The 23,420-nt window shown below is 42.5% G+C and overlaps 1 protein-coding gene across 1 annotated transcript in view; it reads right to left on the bottom strand.

Moving 5' to 3' along the window:
- DCHS2 (dachsous cadherin-related 2) overlaps positions 1–23,420 on the bottom strand; it is a 272,388-nt gene that overhangs the window by 50,262 nt on the left and 198,706 nt on the right. The window contains exons 11-13 of the mRNA XM_021101485.2: positions 13,562–13,696; positions 13,134–13,343; positions 8,732–9,589 (exon numbers count right to left, since the gene is read on the bottom strand). Coding sequence (XP_020957144.2) covers positions 8,732–9,589; positions 13,134–13,343; positions 13,562–13,696 — 1,203 coding nt within the window. The remainder of the gene's footprint in view (positions 1–8,731; positions 9,590–13,133; positions 13,344–13,561; positions 13,697–23,420) is intronic.

The following is a 23,420-nucleotide window of genomic DNA, read 5'->3' as shown; positions in this document are numbered from 1 at the left end:
AAAAAAAGAAAGGAAAGGAAATCCTGCTATTTCTAAGGACTTTGTTCTGGTTTTGACTTACATATAAATGAAAGCTCTTTGTAAACTTTAAAATGCTGTAAATCCCCAATGTCTAAATCTCTTCCAGTTCTTAAAAACAAGACAAAATATCCCTCTGACCTTCAGGATTCCCAAGCTATTGCCACCTGCCCTTTCTTTCTCTTCATGGCTAAGCCTCGTGAGAATCAGACTGAAAGCCCCATTTTCACTTCACTCTGCACTTCATTATACTCTAGCCTCCAAAATGGTTAAGTTCTAGTGACTTCCATCCTCTCCAAAGCTGCTAAATTCTGTTTGGCTGCATGCAATTCCTGTAAACAGCCACCTTGGACTCTGGGATCTGGCTCCTGGGCTCTATTCTTGGCCACATCCGGAGCAATTTCAACTGAGTTTCAAACCTACTTCCCAGAACTTCCTTTCTGGTCTCTCCCAGCCCCTTCTTTTGCTAATCATGTCATTCTCTTGTTGTCTTATCCTTTATATGTGATGCCTGGACTTTTTTTTTTTTTTCTTCCAGACAGGTCTGCCTCTCTACCATGTTCCCACCTCCTTATGCCAAAGTGGCGTCCTCAGACCATCTCAGGTAATGCTCTTCCCAACTCCCCGTTGGAAGGGTTCTGTGAGTGCTAGAGCCCCACTCCCAGTGCATAGTGGCCCTCCTTCCCCTTCACTGCTTTGGGGACAGTCCTTTGATGGTCACTTTTCAGTCCTTATCTTCCCTGACCTCTGCAGAGTTAGGTGGGGTTGACCAGCCCTTTCTTTCTGAATGTGCCATTTTCCTGCTTCTCAAACACCATCCTGCCAGGAATTGTCAGTGCTGGCCTGGGCTCTCCATCCCAATCCCTTTTGTAGACTCGTTCCATCTCCAGCTCCTGTAAATACTGGCATGGCTTTGGATCTCTTCTCAGCCTCCCTCTGTCCAGCCTCACCATTGACTTACATGGCACAGTTACATGGGAGCGTCTACCTTAGATTCTCATTTCATTGGTTGGTTGGCGTGGCTGGATGTCCAGGTATCAGAATTTTTTTAGAAGTGCCCCAAGCATCTCCATGTGCAGCCAGGACTGAGAACCATGGGTCTGAATATTAAAATTCCAGTGATGCTATCTTAGAAAGACCAGGGTCCTTGTTCCCTCAGCTTTCCCCACTGCCATAGTTTTATCTGGTCCCCTGGTCATTTGTGGTGCGGATGGCCACAGGACTCTCCTAATTTATCTCTCTTTCCCAAGCCACCCTTCTTCACAAGCCTTCTAAAACGAGCCTTCTATCTTATGAAAGCTTGTGTTGTCACTCTTTTAAAACCTGAAAGACCATCAGTGTCTCTCTGGCCCAGCTCATCCCTGAAAAGCTCCCAAGAGCCTCTGTCCAGCTCTAACAGATGATGTGCTGCTCACACCCCTGAGTCCCCACGCCTTTGTGTGGGCATTTTCCCCTGCCCAGAACTAAGAGTCTTCCTTATCTTTTTTCTCTGGCTTGATTTTATTCCACTGGAGCGTTTTGTTTTCTAAGAAGTATGGTTAAACAGTGAAATGATTTCAACATGCATTTGGTGAACACCTAGCAAGCTCTTTTCTGGTCCTGCTCTCCACAGCGGGATGCTTCTCCCAGCTATTTCTCGAAGACACTTTCATCTCCATGTCTTACTACCTATAATAGTTGGTAATAATGAAAGTAAAGTGTTTTGGACATTATCAAGTGGTTATTTGATCATCAAAACTGGCTCACAAGGAATTCCTGTCATGGCTCAGTGGAAATGAATCTGACTGGCATCCAAGAGGACGCAGGTTCGATCCCTGGCCTCACTCAGTGGCTTAAGGATCTGGCGATGCTGTGAGCTGTGGTGTAGGTCGAAGACGCGGCTCAGATTTGGAGTTGCTGTGGCCGTGGCTAGCTTAGCAGCTACAGCTCTGATTTGATCCCTAGCCTGGGAAACCTCCATATGCTGTGGGTGTGGCTCTAAAAAAAAAAAAAAAAAAAAAAAAAACTGGCTCATGAGAGAACAGGCAAAAAGAGATGTTTAAGGCTGTTTCCAAGGCTGTTTCCTATGACTTTAAAAAATGAGTACTGAGGGCACAACATTGAGTGTCCAGTTGACACTTATCCAGCCTCCTCAAGGGCAAAGATAAGAGGGCTCTTTAAGAGTTAAAAAGACATGAAGCAGAGGGACAGTTACACAGAACCACTTTGATGCACCAAAGACAAAGGTTTCTGTATTTTTTTGATGATAGAGCTCACATTCACCTAGGAACCCCATCCTGATGGACAAGAGTGAAAAACAACCGTCTTAAACATGCTATTTAATGACATCTCGGTTTCTTGCCCGACACTGTACTTTCAGGTAACATACATCTCTGGGAGACATGCTCAGTCTTTGTCTGGGACCCCCTACCTCTTGCACGGTTGCCTGTCTGTAAGAGGACACTGGTGGGAGGAGCCTTACAGGGATGGGGTAGGATCATTGTCTGGCTCTTAGAATGTATCTCCAGGCCATAAATCTGGTCTTTCATGTCAACATGTTCAGGCTTAGAACTCTATCCTCCTGGCCAGGTCCCACTGCAGCTGTTTTTGATACTGCAGCTTTTTGACACTTGGCATGTTACGTATCCTTGTGTTTCGGCCGTCTGCCCCACAGAACTGGGGATGGGCTCATCTCATCACTTGTAGCCATGGTCCTCATGGCAGGCATTAATCTGTGTCCTCAAGAGGGAATGCTGGGACTGCGGAAGGTCTTCTAGGGTCTCGTAAGGGCCAACAGGAATGGAATGCTCCCTTGAGCCATCTCTTTACCTCAATATATTGCCCATTGTACTCTGCTTGTCCATGTTAGCAAAAAAACTATCCCACAAGAGGCAGTGTTCTCTCAGATGCCAACCTGTCTTCTGCTTTTAGCTTTTCCTTTAGTCTGTCTCATGGGCCCTCTCCAGGATGACAGCTGTAGGAAGGGAGAAGCCAGGATGCTCGTGGCTGAGTGCTTGTTTCCTACATCTTTTCTCACGTCCCCGTCCTGGACTCTCCACCAACTGGAAGGGATGGGCTTCCCTTTCTTTCCATGTGGCCAATTTCCTTGGGAGCCATCTCTGTCTATAGCAACAACCACCTATTTTGCTTGTCAAAGGCAGAATATTCTCTCTTTGCATTTCTGTTGTAATTTTCCTAATACTACCCCAAACAAGTAGATGCCTCTTGCAGAATAGATGAAAGGTCATATCCATGGACAGATAATAGAGAAAAGAGTAGAAATATAGTTCAAAAATAGTAACCCTTGGAGTAACCCTTGGTTCAGCAGGTTAAGGATCCAGCATTGTCACTGCAGTGGCTTGAGTTACTGCTGTGGCACAGGCTTAATCCCTGGCCCAGAAACTTGCATTTCCTGGAGTGCAGGCAAAACTAACCAAACAAAATTAACCCTAAGAAGAACAAAGCTGGATGACTGACACTCCTCGACTTTAAGACTATAAAGCTACAGTAATCAAAACAGTGTGGTATTGATGAAAGAAGAGGTCAAAGGAACATAACAGACGGCCCCAAAATAGATTCGTATAAATATAGTCAACTGAACCTTGACAAAGAAGCAAAGGTAATAATAAATAAATAAAAACAATAATAAATAAATGGCTTCCAGATGCAAAAAAAAAAAAATCTGGGAGTTCCCATTGTGGTGCAGCAAAAACAAATCTGGCTCATATCTCTGAAGATGCAGGTTGGAGCCTAGCCTTGTTTAATGGGTTAAGGATCTGGTATTGCCACGAGCTATGGTGTAGGTGGAAGACACAGCTTGGGTCCAGGGTTGCTGTGTCTGTAGCATAGGCTGGCAGCTGCAGTTCCAATTCGACCCCTAGCCTGGGAACTTCCATATGTTGCAGATGCGGCCCTAAAAAGCATTAAAATATATATATTTTAAGTCACAGACTTAATTTCAAAATGTTAAAACAAAGAATTCCCAGACACTGGAGGAAACATAGATGACTTTAAGTTTAGTGATAATTTTTTAGCTACAACACCAAAGGCAGTATCTCTGAAACAGAGAATTAATATGTTGGCCTTCACTAAAATAAAAAAATCTCTGCTCTATTCTGGAAAGAGAATTCTGGGTTTGGGGTGAGGAGTCGGGGGAAAGGATAGATAGGCAGTGCATGTTTTTTTTCAAGCAGTGGGCAGTGAAACTACTCTGTATGATATATGTGTGTATGTATTATACCGAGAACTATGATACTATAAACTATTCTATATGATACTGTATGTGTATGCTAGTCTATTTACATGACATTATACACTTATGCAAATGCATGGAATGTACCCCATCAAGGGGGAACTCGAATGTAAACTATGATGTATCAACATAGGTTCACTGATTTTAACAAAAGTAAGGATGCTAATAATGAAGGAGGGAATACATGTATCGGGACAAGAAGTACCTGGGAAATCTCTCACCTTCCTCTCAATTTTGCATGTACTTAACTATTCTTTAAAAAGTAGCTTAGGGATTTCCGTCGTGGCTCAGCGGTTACCAAACCTGACTAGGATCCACAAGGATGCAGGTTCGATCCCTAGCCTTGCTCAGTGGATTAAGGATCCGGCATTGCCGTGAGCTGTGGTGTCGGTCACAAACACCACTCAGATCACAAGTTGCTGTGGCTGTGGTGTAGGCCGGTGGCTACAGCTATGATTCAACCCCTAGCCTGGGAACTTCCATATGATCTGGGTGCAGCCCTAAAAAGAAAAAAAAAGAAAAAGAGCTTAAAAATATTAACCCTGTTGCATCTCTAAACAAAATGTGATTCAGAGTTATGCAAAAATCACATGGAAGAAACAGAACTGCTCCCAAGGCAGAGGGCTTAACTGAGGGGTTAAGACACCAAAAGAAGAACGTGTGATCCAAAGAAGTTGAGAAAGTTACGAAGGTATCACAAAATTCTGCTTGGCGGAAGAAAGGGTAATGAGTGGTAACCAAGACTTCAATCACATCCTGCCTGAACTATTTGGGGTTCACAAGCAGCCCTCCGTGTAAAGTTTGACTTGCCATGTCCTTTTTCCTAGAAAGACAGAGCTGGTTATCTCTACCCCTGTAATTCACAGGGCAGCCATAGCTCTTCTATAACTTAAAGAGCAAACTCTGGTTTACCTTTCAGTCTCCTTCCTAAGGGTTAGTTAAGCCCCAACCTCAGGAGGAGAACTCCTTGGTTTGTTAAGATGAGGCCTTGAGCCCATCCAGCTAAGGCTCAGATGTGGAACTGGGGTTAACTCACAAAAATGAAAACTTCCCTGTGGGATGTTCACCTTCTTTTGAGAGGACCTGACCTTACCTAAGGCCTTTCTCTGTCCTTCTTCTCCAGAGCTATCTCAGGATCATGGGTAAGGTGATGAAGTTCAAGGCTAATTGTAAATGGCTAGTTACATGGCACTCCTTCCAAAGAATTTCATTCCAACTAGGAGACTGGCCTTAACAAATGAAATATGAATGACAGATAATATGTAGTTCCCTCTCCAATTTCAGACTGATTAGTATATTTTGTGCTGTATTACTTAGAAAATATTACCTTTCCTTTCCATCAGGCTTTGCTCTGGGGTTGGGATGTATGTATACCTTTCAAGAGGAAGAGAAACAGCTCTAAGGAGTATCTTTTATTTAACATTTAACTCATGTGAAAGTCTCATTACATCTAAGAACATAGGTGGGATTTCTACTTATTTTGGAAGTCACTATTATTTCACCTAATGAAAGGAGCTGCAACTTACTCTTAATTATGTTCAGGATCAATAAGAGGCCTTCAGAATAAGAAACCCATGAGTTGACCATAATTCAAAAGATCCAGGTTAATAATGTGCAACTGAGAAGAACCCTAATTTAACATTGAATATTGAGTTGAATATTCTCTTTTCATTGAAAAGGCAGGGTATCATGTGTAACATAAAAATTTTCTCTATGGAATGAATAAATCAATTTTAGAAAAATGTGGTTTGCCTTTTAGATAATAATTGTAGTAGGTACAGATAAAAAGAAATTGAATCTAAAATGAAAAAATGAAGACAAAAAAATGACAGGAGCAAGCAAAGAGCAAAAATATCAGACCTTGCAAATTGTCCTATCCCAGGTTCTGGGATCCATGTGCTTGGCCCTCTGGCAAGTGGAAAGATTCAGTAGATTTGCTGTGTAGCACTGGGAACCATGTCTGCTCACTTATGATGGAGTATGATAATGTGAGAAAAAAGAATGTACACATGTATGCGTAACTAGGTCACCATGCTGTGCAGTAGAAAATGGACAGAACATTATAAACCGACTATAATGGAAAAAACAAAAATCATTTAAAAAATTAAAATATATACTATAATATGTGATATGTAATATGTGTAATGTGTAGTAGCATCATATTATAAATGAGTAGATTTGTTTCAAAAACAAAAGGTCCAGGAGTTACCGTTGTGGCGCAGTGGTTAACGAATCTGACTAGGAACCATGAGGTTGGGGGTTCGATCCCTGGCCTTGCTCAGTGGGTTGAGGATCTGGCGTTGCCGTGAGCTGTGGTGTAGGCCGGTGGCTATGGCTTCAATTAGACCCCTAGCCTGGGAATCTCCATATGCCACAGGAGCGGCCCTAGAAAAGACAAAAAGGAAAAAGACAAAAAATAAAAATAAAAAATAAATAAAAGATCCAAAAATTTAAAAAGTTCTCCATGAAAGCTCGGTGAAGGCAGGGGCCATACCTCTTTGATTCACCACTGTCTCTTTGGCAGACAGCACTGTGCTTGGAGCTAATGATGCTCACCAAGTATCTGAGGAACAAGGATGTAGGTATTGTCCCTGTTTTCATCGTGTAGGATGACGTAGCCAGGAATAACAAATGTTAACAATCTGGAATTTTTGGAAATTATGTCTTCGGCAAAGACGAGATTATGTGATTGTTATGAGATCAAAAATGACAGGAGCAAGCAAAGAGCAAAAATATCAGACCTTGCAAATTGTCCTATCCCAGGCTCTGGGATCCACGTGCTTGGCCCTCTGGCCAGTGGAAAGATTCAGTAGATTTGCTGTGTAGCACTGGGAACCATGTCTGCTCACTTATGATGGAGTATGATAATGTGAGAAAAAAGAATGTACACATGTATGTGTAACTGGTCACCATGCTGTGCAGTAGAAAATGGACAAAACATTGTAAACCAGCTATAATGGAAAAAAAAATAAAACTCATTATATAAATAAAATAAAATAAAATAAAATAAAACACCCCTCCCCCAAAAAAGGATTCAGTAGATTTCTTGACTTCCTAGGTAAATATGATTACCTAGATTGAATTTCATTTAATTCACAACTATCTACAAATGAGTCTTTTTTGATTTGGGGCAGAAAACTCATTTAAATTCATTTTTAATGTTTTCTATTATGACATATAAATTTGTGTAGGGAAATAACTGAAAAATGAAAATGAATTACCATTCACGGAGGACTGCTGTGAATGGTAACCTGTTGGGAGTAGTGAGATCCGGCCAAATTCTTTGAAATCAGCTATTACTGCAGTGTTTGAAAGCAATGCTGACTGTATGAAAATGAAGTAATGATGATGATGTTGATAGCAGTTTCTATGTATTTTTTACACACTGACAAGGTGTCAAACTCTGTTTTAAGTGCTTTATATGAACTGGCTCATTCAGTGCTCAGGATACCCCACTTGAGGGAGGCATAATTATTATCTCTAATTATTATTATTATATTATTATTATTTTGTCATTTTAGGGCTGCATCTGAGGCATATGGAAATTCCCAGGCTAGGAGTTGAATCAGAGATGTAGCTGCCGGCCTGCACCACAGCCACAGCAATACAGGATCCCAGCCGCATCTGCAACCTATACCACAGCTCACGGCAACACCGGATCCTTAACCCACTGAGCGAGGCCGGGGATCAAACCTGCGTCCTCATGGATGCCAGTCAGATTCGTTTCCACTGAGCCACAACAGGAACTCCATTATCTCTAATTACTATCTCGGATTAGAAAACTGAGGCTGAAAGATCTGGCTGCCCAAGGACACACAGTGGCTGTCACTTAATCACAACATACACCATCCTCCATTTACTGCTAGCAAAGTACTTCAGGAAATGTACTGTTGTTCAAGACTCATAAACATTTAAATAAAAGGGGTTTTTTTTTGAGATTTTTAAACTTAACTGATACTTCAAGAGTCCTAAATGATGTATCTTTTGGTATTTTACTACTTTTTGCTGTCTTGAAAGGCGAGTATATGTTTTAGTATATTTGAGTGTATTTTTCTAATAATATACTTTGAATAAAAACAGGCATACTGGAGTTCTTATAATGGCTCAGCAGTAACGAACCCGACTAGGAACCATGAGGACTTGGGTTTGATCCCCAGCCTCCCTCAGTGGGTTAAGGATCTGGCATTGCTCTGAGCTGTGGTGTAGGTCACAGACATGGCTTGGATCCTGTGTTGCTGTGGCTGTGGCGTAGGCTGGCAGCTGCAGCTCCAATTCGACCCCTAGCCTGGGAACCTCCGTATGCTGCAGGTGCAGCCCTAAAAAGACAACAAGAACAACAACAAAAACAAAAAGAGCATACCAAGAACTGGCTGGACTCAAAAATCCATAACTTAATCTGTGATATCACTCTTTGTTTAAGCCTTAGTTTTAATAAGCATTTTTGCCAAAACAAGGGCAATACACACAACACTTGATACTCACCTGTCTCACAGTTTTCAGTCACCATCCCTTTATACAGATGTTGGCTGAAGGAAATCTTCACATCTTCTCCTTCCATGTGAATGACCAAGAGACCAGGGGTTGTCCTTGCTGGCACCCCCTGGTCCATAACTTTCACCGGCACCCAGATAGGGAAAAATTCTGAAGATGGACTTTGCCGAAGCTGAATTTCTCCTGTGTACTCATTCATAGAAAACATTGACTGGGGCTCTGCGAAGCTAAAAATGACAGTTCCATTGGGTCCCAAGTCTGGGTCACTGGCTCCCAGGATGGTGATGGTCTGGTTTGTAGGTGTTTGGGAGGAAAGAAAAATATCAACGGGGTTCTGTTCCCAAACTGGATCATTGTCATTAACATCCGTGACATGTACTTTTATGATCACCGTGCTGCTTCTTGAGCTCTGGACCCCACAGTCTCTGGCCACAGCCCTAAACGTATACTCAGATCTGGCTTCTCGGTCAAGGTGGAGGCTAGTTCTCAAAGTGCCCGCCACGGGATCAATGGTGAATGCCCCAGAAGCCTCATCCATCAGAAAATACTCCGTTTGCCCATTCAAGCCTTCATCCTGGTCGGCAGCGGAGAGCACAAGAAGCACGGTCCCCACATCAGCATCCTCTCTCACAGAGGACTGGTGATGGAGCCTAGGAAATGAAGGGCTGTGGTCATTGTCATCCAGAACTCTGACTTGCAGCTGCGCCACGGAGCTCCTGGGTGGATCCCCCAGATCAGAGCACAGGATGACTAAGGTGAAGTTGCTGACTTGCTCCCGGTCCAAAGCCCGAGTGGCTGAGAGTTCCCCTGAGGCTTCATGAATAGCAAAGTACCCATCAGTATTTCCATCTATTAAAGAAAACACATTCAAAATCCATTTAAACTGCCAATGTAGCAGCCCTTTGCTACCAATATGTGTTTTTAGAGTCATTCAACAAACATTTATTTCCTGATCTTTACCTCCTAGCACTTTTCTAAGTACCTTTGCAAGTACATGATAATTTTCCAGCCCCATAAGTGGCTTTCTGAAGTCAAGGTGGGACCAAGCGCCCAGGGCATGGAGCACAAAGACACAAAGCAGTAGTATTACATTCAGAGCCGAAAAAGAGCCAAAGTATTTAGCCACATGTGTCTTTGTCAAGGGTAGGTTCAGTGGAGTGACTTCAGTCGAACACATATTACAGAGGGCTAAGACACGAAAATGAAGTAAAGACATTAGAAACCAGAGGGTAGATAACAATTTTTAAGAAATTTGTGAAGTTCCCGTTGTGGCTCAGCAGTTAGCAAACTCGACTAGCATGCATGAGGATGCGGGTTTGATCCCTGGCCTCGCTCGAGTTCAAGGTCCGTGAGCTGTGGTGTAGGCTGGCAGCTACAGCTCCGATTAGACCCCTAGCCTGGGAACCTCCATATGCTGCAAGTGCAGCCCTAAAAGAAAAAAAGACCAAAAAAAAAAAAAGAAAAAGAAAAAGAAAAGAAAGATATTTGATTGTGAAGAAAAAGAGTCGGTGAATGATGGGAGACATCTATGCTTTTCAAGTTGGGAAAGACCTGGTAAAACACAAACAGGAAAAGACCATAAAGGGGGGCATGCTGACCACATGGCAAAAGGAAGTAAATGGTCCAAAAAACATCTGGATTCAGTGAAAGGGAACAGGTGCAGTCTGGGGGTTGTTTGCAGCTGGTCCTCAACAAAATACACAAAATCAGAAATTGAGAGTAAGCATTTAGAAAATTTTATAGCAACGGAGTTCCCGTTGTGGCGCAGTGGTTAATGAATCTGATTAGGAACCATGAGGTTGCGGGTTCAATCCCTGGCCTTGCTCAGTGGGTTAAGGATCCGGCGTTGCCGTGAGCTGTGGTGTAGGTTGCAGATGCAGCTTGGATCCCCAGTTGCTGTGGCTGCGGTGTAGGCCAGCAGCTGCAGTTCCAATCCAGCCCCTATCCTGGGAACCTCCATATGCTACGGGTGTGGCCCTAAAAAGACAAAAAGAAAACCACAAACTCTGGTCCTTAACCACATATGACTGGAGACATTCTAGAAAACAGGTGATGTTTACAAAGGAAGAAAAGTATCTATTTCACTGCAACAGGGAAGAAAGAGGTAAGAGTTGGGTTATTTATATAAGTTAATTTGAGGGAGTATCATGTTTTTGGATGGTAGCATGACAATATGTACAAACATTTAAAATAGATATGTGCTTGGAGTTCCCTCGTGGCTCAGCAGGTTAAGGATTTGGCATTGTCACAGCAGCAGGCTGCTGTGACATGGGTTTGATCCCTGGCCCAGGAACTTCTAAATTCCACATGTATGGCCAAAAAAAATACAACAAAATAGATATATCCTTAGACATCATCATTCCACTTAATTTATCATGGAAATAACTGGATGTGTTCACAACAATGTTTTGTTTGTTTATTTGTTTGTTTTTTGTCCATACCCATGGCATATGGAAGTTCCTGGGCCAAGAATTAAACACATGCTGTGGCAGAGACAACACCAGACCCTTAACCCACTGTGCCATAGTGGGAACTCCCATGACAGCATTTTTATAATAGCAGAATGTTCAATATCTAAATGAGCATAAAAGGGGCTGGGTAAGATAAATGAGGTTATACATATGTATATGAGACATGCTGATATATATGTATATTCACGAACATGAATCATTTATACAAGATACTAGTTTAAAAATGAGATAACAAAATAGCATACATAAATTATTCAATAGTGTAAGATTGGGGAATGCATTCACCAAGGTTCAGGGAAATTATCAAAATATCAAATTAGTTATCTCTGCAAGACATAAGATTTTTGTTTATTACTTTTGTTTTTCATAAATTATATATATATATTCTGCAATTATATATCACATTTTATAATCAGGGAAAAAAGACAATAAAACAATTCTTATTTTTGAGAAAAAGGGGTGGTACACAGGCAACAAGGATTGGATATAGAATTTTTAGCAAACAGAGAACAATGATGTCCAGAAGGTAAACTCAAAGCCATTTTCCCAAGGCCATAAGACAGCTTCTCTTCAGCAGAAGCAGTACCTCAGCTCACATTATTCTATGTGTGCTCTGACATAGGCTAAAAATTAGATTCTTCCCTCTTCTTAGGTGAATAAGATGTGGCTTTCTCAAGCCGGCCAAGCTAAGGCTCATGTTATTCTACCAGAAATCTTAGGTCTCTGATCCAAAGGGTCACAAAATCATTAGCGGAAAAAAAAAATCACAAAATTCTCTTTTAGAATAGAAGTTCCTAAAGACCTTGGTCTCTGGGGTGGGTTGTGGCTCTGAAGTGTTTCACTGGCCTACCAACCTGGGAATTGTTTTTCTACTCATGTCCTCTAGGACTGAAAGAAAGTCCTGATTGCTCAAAATAATAAAAATCAGTGATCCTACGAAAGGAAGGAAAATAGAAAAAAGCTACCTGTTCCATCTGTACCTCCTCTAATGCAAGGAAAGAATAAATCAGCAGAGTTGTCGACAGCAGATTTTTGAGGCATTTGAAGGGCAGTGGCTCAGGGTGACTGTGGGAGGGGGAGAAGAGGAGGACCAGGGCACCAAACAGGGTGTGTGCTGTGAATACTGCACTAGACACTGAATGCAGAATGCTCACCATGAAGAGTTCCCAATGTGGCACAGCAGGTTAAGGACTGCAGAGGCTCAGGTCTCCGCAGAGACTTGAGTTTGATCCCCAGCCCTGCGCAGTAGCTTAAGGACCCAGTGTTGCTACAGCTGTGGCATGGGTCACAGCTGTGGCTCAGATTCCATCCCTGGCCTGGGAACTCCATATGCTGTGGGTGCAACCAAAAAAGGGGAGAAAAAAAAGAATACTCATGGGAGTTCCCCGCATGGCTCAGCGGTAATGAACCCGACTAGTATCCATGAGGGCATGGGTTCAGTCACTGACTTTGCTCAGTGGGTTAAGGATCTGGCATTGCCATGAGCTGTGGTGTAGGCTACAGACGCAGCCTGGATTCCCACATTGCTGTGGCTGTGGTGTAGACCGGCAACCACAGCCCCAATTCGACCCCTAGCCTGGGAACTTCCATATGCCTCAGGCTCAGCTCTACAAAGTACAGCAGGATCTCATTGCTTATCCTGCTGCATAGCACTGGGAACTACATCTAGTCACTTATGATGGAGCATGATGGAGGACAATGTGTGAAAAAGGGTGTATCTATGAATGTGTGACTGGGTCACTTTGTTGTACACTAGAAAATTCACAGAACACTGTAAACCAGCTATAATGGAAAAAATAAAACTCGTTTTTTAAAAAAGACAAAAAATAAAAGAACACTCGCCACGAAGCCTGTGTTAACCGAGTTGATCCATATCCCTGGGTGGAGGCGGGGAGAGGGCATTAAATACAGATAACACTTACCCACTATGCGATACCAGACAGCTCCGTTATCGCCAGCATCCAAATCGGAGGCCAAGACAGTGTAGATCAGCCCTGGCTCTTGGTTTTCCAGAACCTCAATGTCATGACCAGGGATGATCATCTCTGGCGAGTGGTCGTTTTCATCTCGCACAGAGCAGAGCACCGTGGCAGTGGCGGACAATGCAGGGACTCCGCCATCTCGGACGAGTACTGACATGGGACAAAAGACAGCACAGGTGCGGGCTATTACTTCACACCCAAAACACACTGTCCTAACCAGATGGCATCAGACCAAATGAACTGGGCAGCAACGGGCCAATCATATGCTATTTAAAGACACCCTACTGAAATGTAACATTTCACCACTCAACCTTCTGCTGCCTATTTTTGTTTGCTGGCTTGTTCAGCACCGTCAAGGGATCCCTTACCTCGAAAGGTGAGAACATCCTGAACTTCTCTATCAAGTGTGGTGGCAGTCACCACCTCCCCAGTATCAGGATTTATCGTGAACAGCCCGAATGCGGCACCTGGCATGATTTCATACTGAAGCTTGGCATTGACTCCTACAGGAAAATATAGAGAAAAAAAATTAGCCATTAGCCCTTTGGGGTCCATCCATCCATTCTCCTTTTTCCTAGGACGTGTTCGGTCATTGCTGAAAAAGGCAAGACACGTGACCTTCACATTAAGGTCAAAAACAAAACAATGACAACAACAAACACAACTCCTTTGGCTGGTCTTGCTCAATAAAAGCCTCGCGGGCTGAAATCCTTGATTTTCAAAAGTCTTAGGAGACTTCCCGACAGTGAATGCTTAAGATTTTTTCCCTCCCGTAAAAAATTTCTTATGAGTGTGCAACCCTACAGCATATTCCTAATTACTCCTGCTAACAGCCCTGATTGTGGTTTAATGGCATAATTGTGCACTTGCAGGGCCAATGAGCGTTTCTGTTGGTGGACCCTCTGCTGCAAAGCTTGTGTCCAGCTACATTACGCTGTCCATCCTCCAGCACAGCAGGCGAGCACCGAGAGTCGTTCCTATGTGTGTTTTTGCTTCACTTTGTTCTCTGCTTAGCATTCAATCTCCTATCTGGAGTGAGAAATGTGGTACCACGTGAGTATGCATTTCTGTGGTTTCATTTCTCCGCTGAGAGGAGCGTCATGTCATTTCCATCACGGCTTGTAAGATCACTCCTGCCATTAACTTGAACCAGTTCATCCCATGACATTGCAGCTGATCTGCACTTCACACAGTTCCTCTTAATCATGTTCCTATGTTCTTTTCTTCACCGACAGGAATCTAGTACTTAGCATACATGATTTTACACTTTCATAAAAGATGAAATACTCTGCTTTGGACTTAACAAAAAACTTCAATTTCAAATTTCCATCTTGCCTGTCTTTTTTTTTTTTTTCTTTCTACAGCTGCACCCACGGCATACAGAAGTTCCCACATTAGGGATCGAATCGGAGCTACAGCTGCCGGCCTGCACCACAGTTCACAGCAACACCAGATCCTTAAGCCACCAAGCAAGGCCAGGGATCAAGCCTGCATCGTCATGGATACTAGTTGGGTCCGTTACCACTGAGCCACAACAGGAACTTCTTGCCAGTCTTAAAAGTAAGTTTTCATCTGCTATGATCTAGTAGCTATAATATAGCACTGGGTGCTGGAAAAGTGGAATATAATGCTAGTTTTATACAAGAATAAGTACCCATGACTTCGTACTATGTCACTTGAAAGAGAAAGGATATTTGGGATAATCTATAGGCATTTTAACAACCTTGAGAAAGAAGTCTCATAAAATACCATCAATATATGTGATGTGGGGAGTTCCCATTGTGGTGCAGTGGAAACGAATCCGACCAGGAACCAGGAAGTTTTCAGGTTCGATCCCTGGCCTTGCTCAGTGGGTTAAGGATCCAGCATTGCCGTGAGCTGTGGTGTAGGTCACAGACACGGCCCAGATCCCACGTTGCTGTGGCTGTGGTGCAGGCTGGCAGCTGGAGCTCCGATTGGACCCCTAGCCTGGGAACCTCCATATGCTGTGAGTGAGGTCCTAAAAAGCAAAAAAAGAAAAAGAAAAAAATATATAGCCAGAGGTCACCACAATATTTCGTTCTATCAATAGGCATTATAATAATAATGAATTATTATTATATTCATGATTATTTAACTATCACAGTGATTACTTTTGCTCTCATAACAATCACACAATCTCGTCTTCGGCCAAGACATAACTTCCAAAATTTCCAGATTGTTAACATTTGTTATTCCTGGCTACGTCATCCTACACGATGAAAACGGGGACAATACCTACATTCTTGTTCCTCGAATACTTGGTGAACATCATTAGCTCCAAGCACAGTGCTGTCTGCCAAAGAGACAGTGGTGAATCAAAGAGGTATGGCCCCTGCCTTCACCGAGCTTTCATGGAGAACATCTTTTTAAATTTTTGGATCTTTTATTTATTTTTTATTTTTATTTTTTGTCTTTTTCCTTTTTGCCTTTTCTAGGGCCGCTCCTGTGGCATATGGAGATTCCCAGGCTAGGGGTCTAATCGGAGCCGCAGCCACTGGCCTACACCACAGCTCACGGCAACACCGGATCCTCAACCCACTGAGCAAGGCCAGGGATCGAACCCCCAACCTCATGGTTCCTAGTCAGATTCATTAACCACTGCGCCACAACGGTAACTCCTGGACCTTTTGTTTTTGAAACAAATCTACTCATTTATAATATGATGCTACTACACATTACACATATTATATATTACCTATTATAGTATATATTTTAATTTTTTAAATGATGTTTGTTTTTTCCATTATAGTTGGTTTATAGTGTTCTATTTTCTACTGCACAGCATGGTGACCCAGTTACACATACATGCGTACATTCTTTTTTCTCACATTATCATGCTCCATCATAAGTGAGCAGATATAGTTCCCAGTGCTACATACACAGCAGGATCTCATTGCTAATTTATTCCGAAGGCAATAGTTTGCATCTATTAACCCCGAGCACCCCATTCATCCCACTTCCTCCCCCTCCCCCTTGACAACGAGTCTATTTAATTTTTCATTCCTAACACTTGTCAAAACTAGAAAACGTCTTTGCATGCTTAAACATAAACACAAATCTTTAGAACTTCTCTTCCTCTCATTCATCCAATTTTCTCGATGTGCTTTACCATTGTACCCAGCGATGACTTTTTAGAAACTTTCAGATTTTATTACTTCTGTGATTCTATGTAGCTTTTTTCCCTAAGAGAATAATCGACTCAGCTTCAATCTTTCTAGTACATTATTAAGGATAAATAAGAGTATTATTTATAACTGCAGTTTGCACAAATACATTTTCACACTCCCAACTTCACACCTTTCATAACTTAATGTGAGACAAAAGTAAAGTAGTATGCTATGGCTCTTTTAGAATTCAAATTTAGGTCTTTTCTCTTCTTCTTGGTACACTTAGAATCCTCCAGAGCAAACCCAGTCTCATCAAATTTAGTTTCCAGTGAGAACTAAGGAAATGAAAATAAAACAGACATGATTTAGTCTAATTCCATTGCCTTACTAAGAAAATTGGAAATCTGGATCTGAAGATATTCAGTGATGTACTTGTAACACACCCAGTGAAGGGCGTGTGTGTGTGTGTGTGTGTGTGTGTGTGTGTGTGTGTAATCTGCTCTTGGACCTCAAGACCTACAGCCCTGCGATCTCTTCATTTCTCCCACTCTAGGATACTCCTCCTGCACTCATCTCCTTCCCTCTCCAGTTCAGTCCCAGGCACCTACACTTTAGCAGCCTTGCAAACTTCCTCAGGTCCTGTGGCTTTTTGCTCAAGAAGCCCAGGAAAACCCCAGTCCAAGATCATTCCAACCACATCTCTTCCCTTCTGGACTATCCAGCAGGTACCTGGGGCTGCAGAAATTTCAACAAAGCATAGACAGTGGCCACTGAAAAGTCACTGTGACCTGGTAATCTTTCCAAACCTCCTTGGTCGCCCCTCTCCTATTCACGTCTTCCCCCCAACCACCTCCTGGCTCAGTCTCACAAATTACTTTCCTTCCTATGCCCCAGAGAAAAGGGAGGCACTGGGGAAAAAACTATCACCTCAACTTTCTGCATCGATACTCAACTCCACCTCCTGCTTTCTGTCTCAACAGCAGAAGTAATGCTTCAAATACTCTCTTGACATTTTCCTGCCAGTTCTAGTCTTTCTCATGCATATATTTTTCTCCTTAAAGTATATTCTTCTCTGGCTGTAAGAATCAAATTCTTTTCCTTCTCTTCATAGCCAAGCTTCTTTTAAAAAGTCTCTGCAGCTAGCTTAGAACCACTGCCATCATCTTGATAGTCTTTGTACAGTCACCCATGAGCTTCTGGTTGTTAAATCTTCCGACCGTGTTTAGTTCTTACCTGACTCGTCTTCTCTGTGGCTTCAGATATTGCTGACTGATGTTTAAAAAAAAAAAAAAAGAAAGAAAGGAACAAAGAGAAAGAGGTTGGAAGGAACTCATTCCATCTCCCTCCCAATTCACTGGCTTCAGTTTCCACCCATATGTAGATAACGCCCACTTGTCTACATTGAGCTCCGGTGATTTGGTTGGTTGATTCACTCACCATGTGTTCATTTATGCAACACACATTGACCGAGTGCCAGGCACTGGAAAGATACCACTGAATCATAAGTAATTATCTTGGTGCTCAGAGTTCCCCTCTAGTCAGGAAGACAATTAAATCAATGAATTACAGACAGTGTGGTGGAATGTATGAAATCACTGAAGAGGTGGATCAGGGAAGACTTTTCACAGTTAGATAGTTTGTTCATGAATTATCTCATTCAACAGACATAGGGAAGGATACATTAGGAGTTTGGGAGTAAAATATATACACTACTAAATATAAAATAGATAACCAACAAGGACATACTGTAGAACCCAGAGAACTCTAAGTAGCCTGTAAAAACCTATAATGGAACAGAGTACAATAAAACATATATATTATATATATTTATATAACTGAATCACTTTGTTGTTCATCTGAAACTAACACAACATTGTAAATCAACTATATTTCAATAAAAATTAAAAAAAATACACAGAGGGAGTTCCCATTGTGGCTCAGCAGTTAATGAACCCAACTAGCATCCAAGAGGACATGGGTTCGATCCCTGGCCCCACTCACTGGGTTAAGAATCTGGTGTTGCCGTGAGCTGTGGTGTGGGTGGCAGATGCGGCTCATATCTGGCATTGCTATGGCTGTGGTGTAGGCCGGCAGCTGCAGCTCTGATTCAATCCCTAGCCTGGGAAATTCCATATGCTGCAGGTGTGGTCCTAAAAACAAAAACAAAAACAAAAAAAGACAAAAAAGAAATACAGAAACATACAGAAACAGTGATAGCAGATGCCAAGGTACTGTGCCAGGTGCTGAGGTTGTAAGTGCTGGAAAGGAGACAGATTCTCTGCTCTCGAGGTGCTCATAGGATAGCTCTGGATACCGATGAGCAAGCAGGCAACTTATGGGTAAGTGTGAGCTGCCTTCTGTGTAAGCAGAGACACTAAGGATGAATGGGTTTTCACAGGTAAAAGCAACGGAAGAATTAAACTTCCAAATAAAAAACACCCCCCTGTACCGCAGCCGGCAAAGCCCCCTGTGATATGGACTCTGCTTGTTTCCCCAAGCTCTTCTCAGACCCTTGCTCCTTCCTTGCACTCCTGGTGCTCTGGCTTACCCTGTGTTCTCTGACTGTGCCAAGACTCTTTCTGTTGAGGCCTTTGTGGTTGCCGCTCCCTCTGCTAGCTCCTCCCTTGGTTCTCGGCACAGCTCTGAACTGCTGTGACTCGGGTCTAAATCCACTCTTCCCTACGCTGCCCTGTGATGCTGGAGCAGGGGATCTGCTACCTGAGCCCCTTCTAGGGTCTGCGCAAAGGGCACCTTGAGGGAGACTGGAGGTCACAAGAGAGCAGATGGGACATCTCCTTCCTGTCCTCTAGCTTCCCTTATCAGCAGTGACCTTGCCCCTGGCTGCAGGATTACGGGTAGTAGCTTATAGTTATCTTTTCTGGCTTACTTCAGGATTCTGCCTCGCTTATCAGCCTTCCAACACCTGTACCGTAATATCTGGTTTTCCTGACCGCACCTGACTGATACGGTACTTGGCACCACAAGCTGGTCCCAGGTATCAGGGATTCCGAGGTGGGTTTGGTCACAACTTTGGCCTTAGAGGCAGTTGAGGGCGTTCCCTGGCCATGGGAAACAGAATAATAGTAATTGATCATTTTCAATATCATGATTGACTATGACAAAGTGACTCTTAAAGGATTCCTATCCTTTAAAGGACCAAATGGGGCTGACGTTGGCCGTGGTCAGTAAAAGCAGGAGCAGGATAGGAGCTGGCTGTCTCTGAATGCAATGGGAACTTACAGAAAGAAAATGATGAGCTGAGGTTTTAAAGTCCCAGCTCAAGTCAGGGTCAAAAAACCAGAAATCTTCTGAGGAAGCCCCCAAATTAATCTCTCTGAAGATCAGAACCAAACTGAGGGGCAGACACACTACACACATACTACTGCTTGCAAGAAGGCACCACTTCACCTGAACTAGAGTCAGATCTCAACATACTGCAGACAGTTATGTGTAAATATGATGCAGTCAGAGGCAGCTTATAGTTTTAAAAATATAGTAAGATTTTTCTAACTTACACTGGAATAAACCTGGGGAAAACATGGGGAAATCAATTCTAGGGATGTGAGACTCAGGGAGAGAAAATAGTAGTTTGGTTTAGGCTGGATTTATGATGTGGTGTGCTTATTCAGAGATCCTGAATTTAATGCTTTCGCTCATAGAATGATAGCTCCTTTTTTTTTTTTTTTTTTCCATTTCTAGGGCCATTTCTGCAGCATGTGGAGGTTCCGAGGCTAGGGGTCTAATTGGAGCTGTAGCCGCCAGCCTACACCAGAGCCACAGCAATGCAGGATTCAAGCAGGGTCTGCAACCTACACCACAGCTCACGGCAACACCGGATCCTTAACCCACTGAGCAAGGCCAACCTCATGGTTCCTAGTCGGATTCGTTAACCACAGAGCCATGACAGGAACTCCAAGAATGATAGCTCTTGATGGTCTCTTTTGACTGGTTGCACTCAATGGCGGCCTATCATCACTGAGGCTGAGATGCCAGATCTTCCTTTGCATACTATACAGCAGAGATCCAGAGCTCGAGGAAAATGGAAAAGAACACTGGCATAGATTTACCAGGCATGACCTGCCTACCCCTTCCTCTCCCTACATTTCCCAACAGTTCTGAGAACTGTCCCTTCATAAAGACCTTAGGAAAGCCCCTGCTTCGATGCATGCCAGCATCCTTTAAAAGCCCTCTGTAGCTGTCTTCCACATACGCTGTGGATGATGGTGCCATGGGCCACTTTTTGAGAACCAACACTCTCTACCAATTTGTAAAGACCATCAGAAGTGATCCGCTTTTACCCAGAAGGAACAACAGTACATCTTTACATAAACTCCTCCACTAGCAGCCATCATCTATTCGGCAGAGATAATGACCATCTCAGCCTCCCGTTGATCCTCACCCTGATCTGCTATGGGGATGTCATCATAATTGGATCTGATGACCAGAAACCAGCAAGTTAACTCAGATGTCTTAATTACATATATCTCTTAGCCCACTCGTTGGTAAACTATAGCCCATGGCCAAATCCAGCCTGCCCCTCTATTTTGTAAAGTTCCATTGGGACCCAGCCACATTCATCCACATTCATTACTTTATGTATTATCTATTGCTGTTCTTTTTTTTTTTTTTTTTTTTTTTTTTTGGCCACTGTGTGAGGCAGCTTGATGTGGGATCTCAGCTCCCAGACCAGGGACTGAACTCAAGCTGCAGCAGTGAGAGCACAGAATCCTAACCACTAGACCACCAGAGAACCCCCAATATGGCAGCTGTCTTGCTCCAATGTCAGAGCTGAGTGACAGAGACCATAGAGCCTACAAAATCTAAAACATTCACTGTCTTGCCCTTCACAGGGAAAGGTTTGCAGAACCCTGTTCTAGAGTGAAGGTTAGCAAGCCACAGGAATTGAGGACACAGAAGAAAGCTGGAGAGTCACTTATTAAAGTGCCTGGTTATCCAGCTGAAACAGAAGAGAACTTTATCCTCAAAACTATGAAGAATTATTACAGAATTCTGACCAGTGGAGTGCTGTTTTCAGATTTACTTTCTATGAAGATCATTTTTCATGTAATTCCTCAACTGGATGATGCCTCCACAACTCAAACCTTTCTAGAGCAAAAAGAGGATTGTGATTGACTGATTGAATGAAGAAATAAACAAAGGACGAGTTCTGAGGACTGAAGGCAGCTTGAAGCAGCCTATTTCATAGGTGATCTGCTTTCTCAGATCATACAGTCAAAAATACTTCCTGAACTCCTACATCATATCATGCATTAGCTTAGGGACTGGGGATAAAATACGTTCTGAATCCACAAGTTCACAGCTTAAAAAGGAGCAGACAATTAAACAATCATATAATCCCAATACCATGTGTTAAATGAAAGTGGACTATCTTTCAAAGTTTCAATAATGATTGTCTCTGCGTGAGTGGTCCTTTTTTTGTTTACTATATCATTAATTCCAAGACACATTTCCCCCTAATTTTAATATTTCTGAAGTTAGACACATCTTACATCTAATGATGTCTTAGATTCAATCAATTCGATGCAATCGTGTCATGGCGGCGTTTCTCCTTTGCTCCAACTGTTGGGGACATTTGTCGTCCAGCACAAAACAATGTCCAGGAAACCAAGATAAGGGTAGAGTTTGTTCAAGATAAATCTAGACACAAAATACATTTTGATGGGGTAGAAAATAAAATGTCACTATAAAAATTTGACCTCTTGGTATTGTGATATGCTGTTGAATGATGTGTTCACCACAAAGGAGCCAGTGCATAGCCAGGTCTGAGTCACCCTCCCGGGGCAGGGCGGAGGCGGGGGAACCTCCCTTCCCTCCTGGGACTGAGGGGAGATGCCCTGTGGGTGGGTCCTTTTTCACGAACAATGGAGCTCTTGTTGGTGACACCAAATGCTGTGCCGGTTTCATATCTGAGTTAAAACATGGTAGTTGTTTTTCCCATTTAATACAAGAAAAATCCCCTGTGAGAACCAGTGTGAGTCATACATCATAAACATTCAGTGCTCAAATTCCTATGGGCTTTGAATGCCAAACAGCACTACAGGCTTACATTTTAAAAACCTGCATTGCAGAATGCTAGAAAACACATGTTAACCTTTCTAGGCTTCAGTAAGGCTAGAGAATTTTTTAAAATACACAGTATAAAATAAACCATTCATAAATTCCAATATGATGCCAGTTATGCTAATAATCCCGATTACGTCATTTAATTCTCGTGCATAACCCATTTTCATTAACTTAACCCAACAAGCACCAAAAAAAGACTCCGGAAAAATATGTTCAAAAGCACATGCATACACTCAAATTCACATGCCTTTATACAACTGCCTGCTTAACAGATCTGGCCTCACTAAAAACACAGATTTCCAGTAAACCAAAATTGTCTCCAAAACTTGTGAGGGTTCATGAGACTCAGGAAGATGCTAGCTAATGTGTATTTCAAACATCCACAAATGCAAAGCCAGAAAACCAGAAGTTTTGCATCTAAATTCCCTGGCAAACCTTAATCTCTAGAATAATGAACTTTCAATTCAATTATAAGTAACAGGTTGCAGATTATTCATTCTGAAGAAAATAACACTTGGCAACGTGACAGTAAAAACTGGAAAGCCTATTAAATGGCAATCATCTTTAGTTGACATATGAAAAAGTGAGAGAAATTCTTTTCTTCTTCAAATATTAAGGCAAATGAATCCTTTTATTTAAAAAAAAAAATTATTTATTTTTTTGCCACGCAACATGGCATGCAGAAGTTCCCAAGTCGGGGGTCGAACCCATGCCAGAGCAGTGACAACCAGGGAACTCCAAATAAATCCTTTCAGTAGAGTCTATTATAAAGAATAAAATTAATCAAATAAAGTAAGGTCAAGGGGAAGAAGCATTTTACAGACTTGAAATGACTGCTAAATCACACAACATCCGTGACGGATCAGCATAAGCCTGTGGGATTTGGGAAGTGGTTTCTGTATTGCCCAAAGCTCAGGGTTACTCAATTTATACCAGAGAATGCGCTCAAAGAACTTTACTAAGCTGCAAATATTAGAGGCATGGAGCTTATGTATATTCTCCATTGTTTCTATCA

This window comes from Sus scrofa, chromosome 8, assembly GCF_054392235.1.
Source record: "Sus scrofa isolate SSC_HxYL_T2T_F1_AM1 chromosome 8, Sscrofa_HxYL_maternal_Yorkshire_Landrace_v2.0, whole genome shotgun sequence".
Classification (NCBI taxonomy): Eukaryota; Metazoa; Chordata; class Mammalia; order Artiodactyla; family Suidae; genus Sus; species Sus scrofa.
This window is presented reverse-complemented; position numbering and strand designations above follow the sequence as displayed.